Genomic DNA, 14141 nt, shown 5'->3' on the forward strand with positions numbered 1-14141 from the left:
TTAAATGGAGACTCAAAAATAGTCAGAGGTCACTGCTGGAGGTTGAAGATGCATCTAAACTCTCTGCCAGTCAGCTGCTGCAACATTTCCGGGGTGGTGCCATTCTTTCCATAGGATTCATTCTCTTGAATAGCCAATAACTGATAGCATCCCAAAAATGTAAACATAAATTACAAAGCTACCTAATATAAATCAGATAGTGTTCAAGTCCCTAAACAAATTCTGCGTCAACAGTAAATACAATTCAGAGCTAAATAGTAATATAAGGAAACACTGAGGCAACAAGATGAATAGAATTAAGTGTCTGCTGATTACAGGAATAAAGGGCACATACCCGGGATGGGAGAGTTCTGGGTTTTGGTCCATGGTACAAAAACTGCCTATGCATTATGCATTTTGCATTAGAGGGTCATTGAACAAAATGTATAAACATCTTTGAGATCAGGGACCTAAATGCAGGGTTGCCTGGTTCCTAGGTAGTCGCCATTATGACTGGATGATGGAGTCATGCTGTCTCTTTGGTCCATGACTTTTGCCTTCTTTTCTGCATAGTGGCTGACTTGCAACAGGAGAGGTGGTGAGCAGGTCCATCATACCTTAGCATGTGACTTTGTGATTAGATCACTTTCCAGGAAAGTGAGAACTGTGGGGTTGAATCTGCTCAGGCTGGCCTAGAAATTGAACTCATGCCTCCCACTTCTGGCAAATGCCCTGACTGGTAGGGTATTAGTTAACAGTGACCACACAATCCTATGCTTTTAGAGGCAACTCCCAGCAAATGAAGTTACAAGTACCCAGTTAGGTTTTACTTTCTGAATCCCAGTTTCCCAAGAATTCAGTTCATCTGGAAGAGACAAAGGATGTCAGACATACCTTATGTGTTGCTAACCCTAAACCCATTGTGTATCTTGCCTTTGTCCATCACCTGCCAATTGTTTACTACGCTTATCTCCTGGATTGTCAAGGTTTAAGTGCTTCAAGGAAATGTGTCTTCCACCTCTTCTCCATGAAGGTCATTTTGCTGGGTTTTTTTCACTTGCAATGCACACTCTTCCAGGGATCAAAATCTCAAATATGTCTCTCTGTGATGATCTCACAGGCATCTACATCACCTTGATAATTCAAGATATATTTAGTTCATGCCATGGAAAACTGCAATATTGTCTTCTGTAAAGTTTTGTTTTTCTTTCCCAGATTTCTCCATTGAGCTAGCATGTTTGCAAAACAACAAAACTGAGCTATAAATTCGCAGAATTGCTAAAAGAGAGGTCTAAATGACACAATAATTTATACATTAACCAGTGTAGTTCTGTTGATTTCAACAAAACTTCCCTAAATTTGGATGTTGATAAATACCAGAGGACAAGTTTCATTTCACATCAGTGCAAAATTTGGTTTCTAGGTTACATCAGTCTTTTAAACTAGAAAAAGTCATACAGAAATTCTCTCCTAGAAAAAGTCTATGTTTCTAATAGTCTACATCTAAAAGATAGGACAGAAGTAGGTTTTAAGACACTCCTTCTTTAGCACAACCCATGTAATGCAGAATCCTGGTTAACGCCTGTTTCAGTTTGGGATTGCTCAGGATCAGTAAAACAGAATGTATCAATGGACAACCATTTGCGATTTGAAACAAAAATAAGCGCTGTAAATTTCTATTTGGAATTCTTGCTGCCATCACCATGAACCAAGCTGAGATGTGGATGACATGAATGATAAAGAAGGACATTATTATCTTTACCGCTAGAATATGCGCATGCATGCTAGGGTAGTTGTTGCTGCTTGAATTAAGCTTCCAGGTGTGTCTCCAGAGAGACAAGAGTAAGAAAAAAGTTGAAATACATAGTATGGTGAAACACAGAGGAAATCCAATGCCAAAGAGAAAAAACAGTTGAAGCAAATTCAGTATTTGTGGGATATCTTCTCCTTTGTTATTTTCTGGGATGCTGGAGTTGGATTTTTTATATTGAATTTTAGATATAAACATGACTGCAGGGTAGGTGTTACAAATGGTGAGAAGCACAGAAGCCAGCAGCAACCATGGCATGAGTCTGGAGATTTTTAGTTTCAGAGAAATGCAGAAACGGTGGCTGAAGTTTACAATTTTCACACAATAAAAAATACCCAGACAGACACCAAACCACAGGTTCAAAACATTTAGAAACCAGTTTAAAATACTGCATGTTTTTTCTATAAATCCATAGGTCCAAGAATGAAATAGTTGATGAAAACTGGCTACTACTGCTATGCACGACAAGGAAAACCTGGTGAAGCCAAGAATGGTCAGGATCTTATCAGTTGTGGAGAGGCGCTTCCTTTTGACCCAATCAGTGCAATTCACTGCCACAATGAAAGTATTGACTGAGAACCCAGCAAAAACTGTGAAGAGCAAGATTATTAGGAGAGATATACTTGGTTCAGCGATGTCCTCTTCTATAATATTGCTTCTGTTGCCTTCCATTCTTCAAGTCGTACAGAAATTCTCTCCTGGAAAACCAGGGTGTTGTATAATGCTCTATCAGTGGAAGGTGGCTGCCAGATGCACTACCCTTGGGTCTGCATATCACATACAGAAACCACGGCTTGCTGTACTTCAGAAGGTAAAACTGTCAGAGGTGTGTCTTTTTCCAATGATGTAGGAATGTAAATGTACAGAATATTGTGTTTCGTAGTATCGGTATTGCTCATGGATATTTGCATTTTCATTCTGAAGAGCTGTACACAGAGATTAAAATATTTTAAAGTATTTTTTAGGAAGTCTTAGGTTCTTACTAGATTGTTCCATTTTTCATAGGCCTGTATTGCCAGCTTCTTCTTCCCACTCTTTTGACTTTCAGTCCAGGGTAGAAGTAAATGGTGAACTTCAGAGACAATCCTTGGACACTCAGCCCTAACAAGGTGATTCAAAGATATGGTGCTAATCACTCACTCTCTGATTCAGTTAGTGAGGAAAGCAAGGCACCTCCACAGGTTGATCCAAAAGGACCCACATGCTAAGCAATAAGACATTCACAAATGCTGTTCTAGAAAACCGGATTATTCTGCAATGTTATACTGTTGGGAGCAAGTTGACAGATGCACTACCCTTTAGTCTGCATATCATATACAGAACAGCATTATGTACTTTAGAAAATTAAAGTATCAGAGGCATCTCTTCCTAATGGGGGAGGTTCTTACGCAGGAATATAAATGTGCAGGGTATTGTCTTACCTAGTATCAGTATTACTCATGAATATTTTTATTTTCATTCTGAAGATCTGTGTACAGAGATAAACATATTTTTAAAGAGGCCTTTGCTTCCAGCTGTACAATTCCATTTGTCGCAGTTGTGCATTGGCAGCTTCTTGTTCCTGGGGTTTTCCATTTCAGTCCAGGGTGGAAGTACACAGTGAGCTTTAGAGAAGCACTTTTGGCAGCTGGCACCAGCAAGGTGATTAAAATAAATGGTGCTAAGGGCCCTCTCTCCCAATTTAGGCAATGAGGCGAGCAAGGCACCTCCACAGGATGATCTGTAAGAAATCATACACTAACGAGACTCCTAGAGGTAGCTGACAGCAAATGCTGAGCTTGTGGGTTTCTGTGAATGGATAATTTTCCCCTATGTCCACTCTTGATCTAGGCCCAGTGTCCCCTTCTGAAGGTAGGTGCTAAGTGAGTAGTGCTCATGCCTGTCACACTGTTGGTGTAGGGGTGTCAAAGATACAGGTTGTCGTCCACATCCAAAGCCATGTCATCTGGCCTGTGGGGTCAAAAATATGTTGGTGGATTGAATGGCAGCAGCCCTAATTGCCATGGCTCTCAGAGCCATAGTTATTAATGCTACTGCCAGGCAGCCCCACCAGGCCAAATGACACTGTTCCACGTCCTAGATCCAGTCCATGGGGCCAACTGAGTTTGACACCAGAGCTCTAAGGGTTAGACTACCTGCCCAGGAATTAGGAAGCCTGGATTTGATTCCCTCCTTGACCTGAATGGATTAAAGCCCACATTTCCCACCCCTGGGAGAGTGCCCAAATAAGGGCTGTGGGTTATTTCTGGTTCCAGTGCAGTGCTGGAAACATAAGTACCCTCGTGTGATGGGCCCTTACCCAATTACTAAAGGTGCTAGGGAGCTCAAGGGTAGGGTTATCATATGTCTGGGTTTTCCTGGACATGTCCTCTTTTTGGATCCTCTGATCTCCATTCAGGTGGTTTTTTAAAAGATGATCAAATGTCAAGGATTTTGGTCTGCTCAATATCAATGTTTTTCCCACGCTTCATGGCTTGCCCTAGCAAGGAGCTGCTTGGTGTTGTGGGGAGAGAGGGAAGGCATTTGGAGGTAGGGGGCATCATGTGCATCCAGCCAGGCAGGGTGGTGGGAACAGCCCCATCAGCTGGATGCAGGTAAGTCTATGGGGAGCAAGAGTAGGAGGGCCAGGGCTTGGGGACCATCTGGGAGGCTGTGGGGACTTGTGAGTCTGTGTGAGTGTTTGTGGCAGGGTGTGTGGAAGGGATGGGTGTGTGATGGGGGGCAGGTGCCTGCCAGTAGTGGGGGAAGCTATCTGGGTGCTGGGGCTGCAGCGGGACAGGGGGATGGCAGGGAGGTGCCTGCCCCTCTGATGAGGTAAGTGGTTTGCGGGCCTTTAAGTGGCAGTGGGGAGCTGTGTGGCTGGGCCAGCAGCCTTGGGCAGGAGCAGGGTGGCTGGGAGATGCTGTATGGCTGGATAGAGGAAGGGGCTGCAGGTTGAGAGTAAGGGGTACTGGCAGGGCTGGGGGGCTGTGTCTTGGGAATGAAGACCATTGGAGGGTGGGGGAATGCAGGTCACTGGCAGCACCAGGGGACTGTGGATCAGGAGTGAGGGGCACTTGGCTGTCAATTGTGGCCTCTCCCTCATGTGCAGCTGCACGGCCTGAAGAGCCATGAGAAAGAAGCTGTTTGTGAGAGTTTGCAACATTTCAGAGATAAGACGCTCTGTACCGGGGGCTTACGTGCTGCCCAGCCTCAGATCGGGGGTCATATGTGCACGGGACCATGGTAAGTTTGACGGGCAATCCCAGGCACGGGCAGCTGCTGGCTGAGTCCCCCATCCCTTCTTGCTTCCCAGGGGCCTGTGGGCTGTTTGGTGCTGGCCACAGGCAGCCTCCCACCTCCACCCCATTCCCAGGCTGGGCCAGCCCTGGCTCCTGGCTGCACCTGCTGCTGTAGCTCTAGACCTTTCTCTCCCCTTTATCCTCCTGCAGGACAGCATCTCTCCTGTGCTGCTGCCAAGTCCATGGCTCCCAGGCTCTCGGGGTGCAGGACTCCCAGATGACTGGGATGCAGAGCTGCCTGCACCCCTGCCTTCCCCACAGGAGGCCTCTCCAGGGAGGTGCTCTGGGGCAGGCCCTCCCCCATGGCCATTCTATACCCAGAGTGTGCCCCTGCTGTACATGTCCTGGGAACAGCATGAGGAGCTGTTTGCACAGACCGAGAAGTGCCTGACCTATTATGCCCTGCTGCTGCCGGTGGCCATGGTGCCCCAGGGGCACCTGTGCTTCTGGCATGGGCTGGTGAAAAGGGCAAGCCCATGCTTCCCTGCAACCTCTGCCTCTGCCTCTGCCTCTGCCAGGAGGGCTACCTGTGGCTGTGCTACAGGTCCCTGCTCCCTGCAGTCAAGGATGACATTGCCACCAGCATTCCTCAGTGTGTGAGAGGCCGGTGCCCACCTAGTTGCAGGGGCATGGGCTGCTCAATAACATTTTGCATTGTCTCCCACCTCTGTGTGTACTGTTGAGGGGGAACCTGGGGATCAGGGGAGAGTACCTGGACTGGGGAAGGAGAAAGGGCAGGAGCTGGAACAGGAAGACCCCTCCTGCCCAGTGAGGAGCTTACTATGTGACTGGTGTGCCTGGCAGCAGTGGTCATTCACAGCTGGCAGCAACAGCACATGGTTCCCAGAGAAGTCATCAGTTGGCAAGGTTCAGCATGCAGCTCCTTGGACAGGGCCCACCCACCTGGGAAGGAGCTGGTGCTGCTGGCAGCTGGTGGTGACATGGCTCGCTCATGCACCTTGTGGCTGGGGCTGAGCTACAGCAGCTGTTGAGTCAGGTGCTGGTCTGGGCTCCCCAAGCTTGCCGTGCACCAACTTTCTAATTGGTGAGAGAAGCTGGGTGTGGGGAGTGGCAGAGGCACTGGGGCTGGCATGGAGCTTACTTTTGGTAAGTGTTCCTCACTCCTTATGCAGGTCAGGCAGTGAGGCAGAGGCGGGGACGGGGGCTGGGGCTTGTGTGGGCTCTGCTGGCTCCAGAGAATTGCTCCATGGGCTCCGGGGAACTGCTCCACTCCCCTGCATTACCTTGGGGAGCCAGAGGGTACATGTCATTAGGGCTAGGGAGTGGAGCAGTTCCTCAGAGCTGATGGAGCCTGCGCCAGCCCCCAGCCCCAGCCCTGTCTTGCCTCACCTCAGACAGGAGCTGCTGCCTGCCCTTCATTAGAGTGAGGACCTTACCTTTGGTAAATGTCCCACACCTGCCCCAGTGCCTCCCTTTCAGTTCAATCAATTGGAGATGATGTCTATGGGCTGAGGGGGAGAGGAGGATCCATGCGGTGAACCAAAGACTGCGGCGCTGGTGTTATCGGGAAGGCTTTGGCTTCCATGACCACAGCCCGCTCTTTGCAGAGAGAGGCAGCGAGTTGCTGGGAAGAGATGACCTCCATCTCTCTCCCCTGGGGAGAAGGCTCTTCTCAGCCAGGCTGGCTGACCTGCTCCACTGGGCTTTAAACTAAGCCGGCTGGGGGATGGGGGGACTACTGCCCCTGCTGGCCCGCTGAACGGCCCTTGCAAAGCCAGCGGACCAAGGCACTTAAGGGGGCACTTAAGGGAGCCCACCCCTGCCCCAGCCCTGGTACAATCTGTGGGCAAGGCAAGAGCCCCCAAGGGCACACTTGCCTGCCTGTACACTAATGCCAGGAGCCTGGGCAACAAGCAGGACGAGCTCGTCCTCCTGCTCAGTGCAAAGAAATATGATGTCATTGGGATAACAGAGACCTGGTGGGACTCCACCCATGACTGGACCACAGGTATAGAGGGCTATACCCTATACAGGAGGGATCATGTTGACAAAAGGGGCGGGGGTGTAGCTCTCTATGTGAAGGAAAGCTACACGTCCCTGCAAGCTGATGTTGGTGACCGGCATGGACAGCTAGAGACCCTCTGGGTAAAAATTCGTGGGGAATTCGGCACAGGGGACACAACGGTGGGAGTCTACTACAGACCTCCCACTCAAAGTCCCGAGCTTGACCAGGAGTTTGCCCGGGAGCTGGCTGAGGCTGCATGCTCTAGGACCTTGGTTGTCATGGGTGACTTCAATTACCCGGACATCTCGTGGGAAGATCACTCAGCTAAATCTGAGCGGGCGCAAAGCTTTCTCTCGTGCATGGATGACCTCTACCTGACTCAAGAAGTCTATGGGCCAATGAGAGGCAAAGCGCTGCTCGACCTGGTACTGGCTATGGGGGACGACCTACTCGGCGACCTAGTGATTGATGGGAAGTTGGGTGACAGCGACCACGAGCTGATCACCTTCACCATCCGCTGTAAAGCTGGCAAGTCAGTCAGCAACACAGAAGTCCTTGACTTCAGAAAAGCCGGCTTTGACAAGCTCAAGAGGCTAGTCGGTCAGGCCCTCAGGGACCGTGACCCCAAGGAGATGGGAGTTCAAGAAAAGTGGTTGCTTCTCAAGGAAGCGCTCCTTAGTGCACAAGCTAAATCTATTCCAACATGGAGGAAAGGCAGCAAGAAGGCACAACAGCCCTCCTGGCTCTCCAGAGACCTAGCGGACCTACTGTGGCTAAAAAGGAAAGCCTACAAAGGATGGAGGACGGGATTCACCTCCAAGGAGGATTACTCTGCGCTGGTCCGGTCCTGCAGGGAGCAAACCAGGAAAGCCAAGGCTGCAACTGAACTCCAACTAGCTTCAGGCATCAAGGGCAACAAAAAGTCCTTTTTCAGATATGTGGGGAGCCGGAGGAAAAGCAAGGGCAATGTTGGACCCCTGCTAAACCAGATGGGGCAACTGACAACTGACGCCCAGGAAAAAGCCAACCTATTAAATAGGTACTTTGCGTCAGTCTTTCATCAGTTACACGGGATGCCCATGCCTGCTATGGGACAGGGAAATCTGGGTGAGGGGAATCCCCTACCCTCCATCAATGCTGACCTCATGAAGGAACACCTTGAGAAGCTGGACACCTTCAAGTCAGCTGGCCCTGACAACCTGCACCCCAGGGTACTCAAGGAGCTGGCGAGCGTCATAGCCCAGCCCCTGGCACGGATCTTTGAAAACTCCTGGCGCTCTGGTGCAGTGCCCGAAGACTGGAAGAAGGCCAATGTGCTGCCGATCTTCAAGAAAGGGAGGAGAGTGGATCCGGCTAACTACAGGCCCATTAGCCTGACTTCTATCCTGGGGAAGATCTTAGAAAAGTTTATTAAGGAGGCCATCCTTGATGGACTGGCCCAGGCTAACATCCTAAGGGATAGCCAGCACGGGTTTGTTGTGGGTAGGTCTTGTTTGACCAATCTCATTTCCTTCTATGACCAGGTGACCTATCACCTGGACAAGGGAGAAGAGATTGATGTCATATATCTTGACTTCAAAAAAGCTTTTGATCTGGTATCCCATGATCACCTCTTGGCCAAACTGCCCAGTTGTGGCCTTGGCTCCACCACGATCCGCTGGCTGGGAAATTGGCTTCGTGGTCGGACCCAGAGGGTTGTAATTGATGGCAGTCACTCATCATGGTGCCCTGTGACCAGTGGGGTCCCTCAAGGCTCTGTCCTGGGACCCATCCTGTTCAACATCTTCATTAATGATGTGGACATTGGAGTCAGGAGTGGACTGGCCAAGTTCGCCGATGACACCAAACTTTGGGGCAAAGCATCCACGCCAGAAGACAGGCGAGTGATCCAGGCTGACCTGGACAAGCTCAGCAAATGGGCAGACGAGAACCTGATGGTGTTTAACACTGAAAAATGCAAGGTTCTCCACCTTGGGAGGAAAAACCTGCAGCACCCTTATAGGCTCGGCAGTGCTACGTTGGTTAGCACTACAGAAGAAAAAGACTTGGGGGTCATCATTGACCACAAGATGAACATGAGCCTGCAATGCGATGCTGCGGCTAGTAAAGCGACCAAAACGCTGGCTTGCATCCATAGATGCTTCTCGAGCAGATCCCGGGACAGCATTCTCCCCTTGTATTCGGCCTTGGTGAGGCCGCAGCTGGAGTACTGCGTCCAGTTTTGGGCTCCACAATTCAAAAAGGATGTGGAGAGGCTTGGGAGAGTCCAGAGGAGAGCCACGCGCATGATCAGAGGTCAGGAAAACAGATCTTACGATGACAGGCTGAGAGCCATGGGACTCTTTAGCCTGGAAAAGCGCAGGCTCAGGGGTGATCTGATGGCCACCTATAAGTTTATCAGGGGTGACCACCAGGATCTGGGGGAACGTCTGTTCAGCAGAGCGCCCTAAGGGATGACGAGGTCGAACGGTCACAAACTCCTGCAAGACCGTTTCAGGCTGGACATAAGGAAGAATTTCTTTACTGTCCGAGCCCCCAAGGTCTGGAACAGTCTGCCAGCGGAGGTTGTTCAAGCACCTACATTGAACACCTTCAAGAGTAAATGGGATGCTTATCTTGCTGGGATCCTATGACCCCAGCTGACTTCCTGCCCTTTGGGCAGGGGGCTGGACTTGATGATCTCCCGAGGTCCCTTCCAGCCCTGATGTCTATGAAATCTATGAAATCTTTTATTAAAAGCAACAAGATTTTTGCAAAGCTGTTCATCCCATAGCTCTCGGTTGCATTAAGGTGCATCTCCCTTCCACTGGGAAGGGTTCACAAGTTTGGCAAGTTCAGAGCTAGGACAAGGGTTGAACTGCCAATTGATTGTGTCCTGCCCCACAGAACTCCACTATGCTGCTATGGGCAGTTAGCATGGAGAAGGGTTGTGGCCGAACCCTGCCCACTCCCACCTGGACACTTTCTGGCAGGGCTGCACCAAAACGGGGAGGCAGGGCCGAAGCGGCATGCTCACAGACCACTACTCCTTACAGGGAACATTGACTGCTACTGCTCCTCCACCTCACCCCACAGTGCCATGAAGTTGCCAGTGTCCTCCTGTGATCAGTTGGGGCCCCAGGATGTGGTGTGTGGCATCAGCAATGATGCCATTGAGGTTCCCATGCCGGTTCTCCGGGCCTCCGTGTGGCTATCCCACTGCTGCCAGGCCTGGGCAGCTGCCTGCAGTGCCCAGCACAGATGCAGGGCATGGGACTAGCAGCCACACAGTGAGGTGATGCCCCACAGTCCCTGCAGGGTCTGGGTAGGCTGTTAGGGGTTGGTCAGGAGCTGGCTGCAGCTCGGCCTGGGAGCTGCAACATTCTGCAAGCCTAGATGGTGTGGCTCTGGCAGGCATGCGGCACTGCATGTCTGCTTGTAGATCCTACTGCTCAGTAAAGCATCTCATGTAGGTGCACCCCCTGAGAAGCAAGAGGGGCATGAGACTCTTATCAGTTCCCTGAGAATCTGATAGATCAATGGAAGCAGACTAATTAGTTATTCTTTAGTATGCAATGTATGTATATACACAGTAATCATACACATACACGTATCTATAATTATATACATAAATATATGTATGTGTGTGTGTATTGCATTATATCTATGTGCGTGTGTGTGCATGCATGTATTAGGACTGTGCAAAATTTCACTGGGTGTTTCGTTTCAAAGTTGTTTCGACGGGTTTTGAGCTCACAACAACTAAATTGAAATGAAACAAAAGCCTTTGAAACAGCTTCAAAACGAAACAAGGGGACTCAAAGTGTTTCAAAAAAGTTTCAAAACATTTTGATTTTCGAAGCCAGGCATATTTGGCTTCAGTGCCGGTCCCACCTGGCAGTGGCTGCCTGCTGTCATCCAGCGTGCAGATCCGGGGAGCGTGGAGTCTGGCACAACCACACAGCCCTCCCAGGGTTGCAGGCCCCTGATCTGTGTGCCAGATGACAGAAGGCTGCCTCTGCTACCTTGGGCCAGTGGCAGCACAAATCTTCCTGGCGTCGGGCGTGGACTGTGCCCAGTGCTGGTCCCAGCCGGCACCATCAGCCGTCTCTCATCCAGCGTGCAGATCCAGGGGCCCGCACCCCTGGGAGGAGTCCAGTATAGGTCCGCAGCTCTCCCGGGAGTGCAGGTCCCCAGATCTACATGCCACATTACAGGAGGCTGCCGCTGCTGGCAAGTGTCACAAATTTTGCTTTGATCAGTTTGAGAGGCACAGAGGTTTCTGGGAAACTGCACATCTCCTTGAAACTTGGCAGGCTTCGTGCCCTCAGAAGGGGCTAATACCTTGACAATTGTCATCCAAATCAGGCAAGAAATGACAAAGGTTTAGGCATTTTCATGATTCCCCATTATAGGGGGGAATCACAAAGCAGCAAAATCGTTCTGACGAAGTGAAATAGAACAGTGCCTCAAAATGAAACGACGAAACAAAACACTGTCCCTTCGAAACGGCAAAACAGAATTCAAAATGAAACGGTGTTGTTCTGCACAGCCTTAATATGTCTGTATGAATATGTATATCTATATATACACACCCAATATACGTGCATGTGTACATACATACATGGGTATATTGGGAGTATGTATGTATGTTTATTTATTTATATATTAAATGGGTATAAACCTATTTTTATTTATGGGTTTATAAATATAATATTATATTATTCTAACAGTGAATAGAATAGAATGGAATAGAATAGGATATATATAGGTTTATACCCATGCTTACATACACATCTATTATATATATTTGTATCAATGTGTTTATAATATTTTTCTATGTATGTATATTGTATATATATTGATTGAAAAAAAGCCCACAGAAATGTGTATTTTCAAAATGAAACACCTACGTTCTGGGGAATGCAAATGTGAAGAGTATTCTCTTACCTGATATCAGTGTCACTCACAGTTATTTGCATTCTTTCTTGCAGGACCTGGGTGCAGAGTGAACATTTTTGAGATGTTCTTGCAGGAGGCCTGAAGTTCAGGCCAGAACAGTACAAAATAATAAAATGCTGCAACATACAGCACAGACCCCATCTCTCTTAAACTAATTTGGTGTCTTTGCATTTAGCAGAGGTCTGGTCTGAGCCTTGCACTACTCTCTGTTGTTCTGAGGTGTAAGGAGTGTTTTCTCAGGGATTATCTTGCTGTCACTTTTGATATACGGGCAGCTGGGGTCTGTGTGCTCTGGGAAGGCAATGCTTGCAAGCCATCTGCCAGATTTGAAGGGCAATGCAGAAAAAAACAACTCAAATCTGGGTACAGTGGTGAAAGCTCAGAAAGGTGTATTGTTCTTGGACAGTATACCAGCTGCTCTGTTTACCAGTCAGTCAAACTTAGTGAAGCTAGCCCTTTATTGGTAGCGATGAAGTATGTGATTAATGCTCCTTGAGGTTGCTGTGAAAGACAAGTCTTGTAGTCCCTGTATTCATATCTGAGTGCCCTAGTCTTGTGCCAGTGTTTATCACAGTCTTATTTGACTGCAGCAATGGTTTTACTGTCACTTCTGGGGCCCCTTACTCTATCCCCATCCTGACACCCCAACAGCACCCTGCCCCCATCCCAGCCCACCCCTCCATCGTTACCCTGTCTGACCCTACTCCCCTAATCCCCACATGGACCTCTGCCCACTAGCTCATCCCACCTTCAGCCCTGCAGCTCCATGCTGGCTGCACCACCTTCCTCTGTCCAGCTCCGTGCTTCAGAACAGCTGGGGCTTCATGACCCCTACTGCTTCTGAGGCTGCTTGGACATGTCACAGAGCTTTAATTTGAGTTAGTTCTCCCTAAATTGAAATGGTGGGATTTTAAAAACCCGCTGTTTCCACCACTTCAATTTAGGGAGAGTTAAACCAAAATAAACCATAGTGTGTAGAAGTGTGGGGGCCCGATGCTTACTTGCCTTTCCAGTTGTGATGGGGGAAAGTTGTGGGGGGGGGGGGAAGCAGCTGATGGGCTGAGTGATTCCTTAGCAGTGCGAGGGCCCATTGCTTCCCTCCATGGCTGCGGGGGGTGGGTGGACGGTGCTTCCCACCATGGCAGTGAAGGTGACCCCCAGGCAGACCTGTCCACTGGCACTTGGCCTGGGCAGTCCCAGGGCCGGCACCAGAGCTGAAGAGGGAAGCACCGGGCTCCTATGCAGCTCAGGCAGGCTCCAGGACAGAGAGGGAGAGAGAGGAAAAAAAAAAGATCAGGCTCCTTGCAATTTTTTTTTCTTCAGTTGAGTCTGCCTGCCTGCATGAGTCGCTGCCGGGTTGCACAGTGGTGGGAGAAAGCAGTGGGCATGGTGCACGGGGCGCTGGAAGCCCACCAAGCCTCGAGCACGTTGGCTTCCAGCACCCGGTGCGCTGTTGCACTTTGTTAGGTAGGAAAAATCTTGCTATGTTCCAAAGTCATTTAAAGCAGAATACGCCACAAACCATGCAAAAAGCAATGCCATTAAAGCAAAATATGCTGCTGAACATTAAAACCGCAATGTCATTAAAGCGGAATATGCCACCGGGTGTGCAAGTGGCAATGCCATTAAAATGATGCAAAAGGGCATTTAAGCCTCTTTAAAGGCGAATTTTATGGCATGTATGAAGGCCCCAAGACAGCAACCATTATAGGCAGGTGATGGGATTCAGTGGCAGCACTTGGGTGGAGGAGGAAGGAGGATGCTACAGAAGTTCCTGCAAGCCCAAGGCCCTGATGGAAAACTCCCTGCAGGGCACCAAGATGCACTTTCACTCAGACACAAAGTGGCACTGCTCTGCTCTGCCTATCCATCAACAATCGCATCCAGCCTCATTCCGACAATGGATCTTCAATCAAAATTACCATTTTATAGCTTTTTGTGGACAGCTCCATTATTTAAAGACTTTACAAACACGCACGTTCAGCCCTTTTTTCTATGGATTGCCTGTAGATTTACACATCAATCACAGCACCATGCTATTGCACATGGATTCAAAGTCACACTGGTAATGGACATCAGGTGGTCTTTACCCAACCATTCTGGAAATCCTACCATTACTTAAAACCACATAGAAAATTTGTTCATGTGCACTTGAGGTAAGCTG

The 14141-nt window shown here is 49.1% G+C and overlaps 1 protein-coding gene across 1 annotated transcript; it reads right to left on the minus strand.

Moving 5' to 3' along the window:
* Positions 1-1507: 1507 nt before the first annotated feature.
* Positions 1508-2461, minus strand: LOC149872553 (taste receptor type 2 member 2-like). The gene has a single exon (XM_090031709.1). The coding sequence runs from the start codon at positions 2459-2461 to the stop codon at positions 1508-1510; it is 954 nt and encodes a 317-aa protein (XP_089887835.1).
* Between the last annotated feature and the right edge of the window lie 11680 nt (positions 2462-14141).

This window comes from Crocodylus siamensis, chromosome 1 (genome assembly GCF_052110815.1).
Source record: "Crocodylus siamensis isolate JL-2025a chromosome 1, ASM5211081v1, whole genome shotgun sequence".
Lineage (NCBI taxonomy): Eukaryota > Metazoa > Chordata > Crocodylia > Crocodylidae > Crocodylus > Crocodylus siamensis.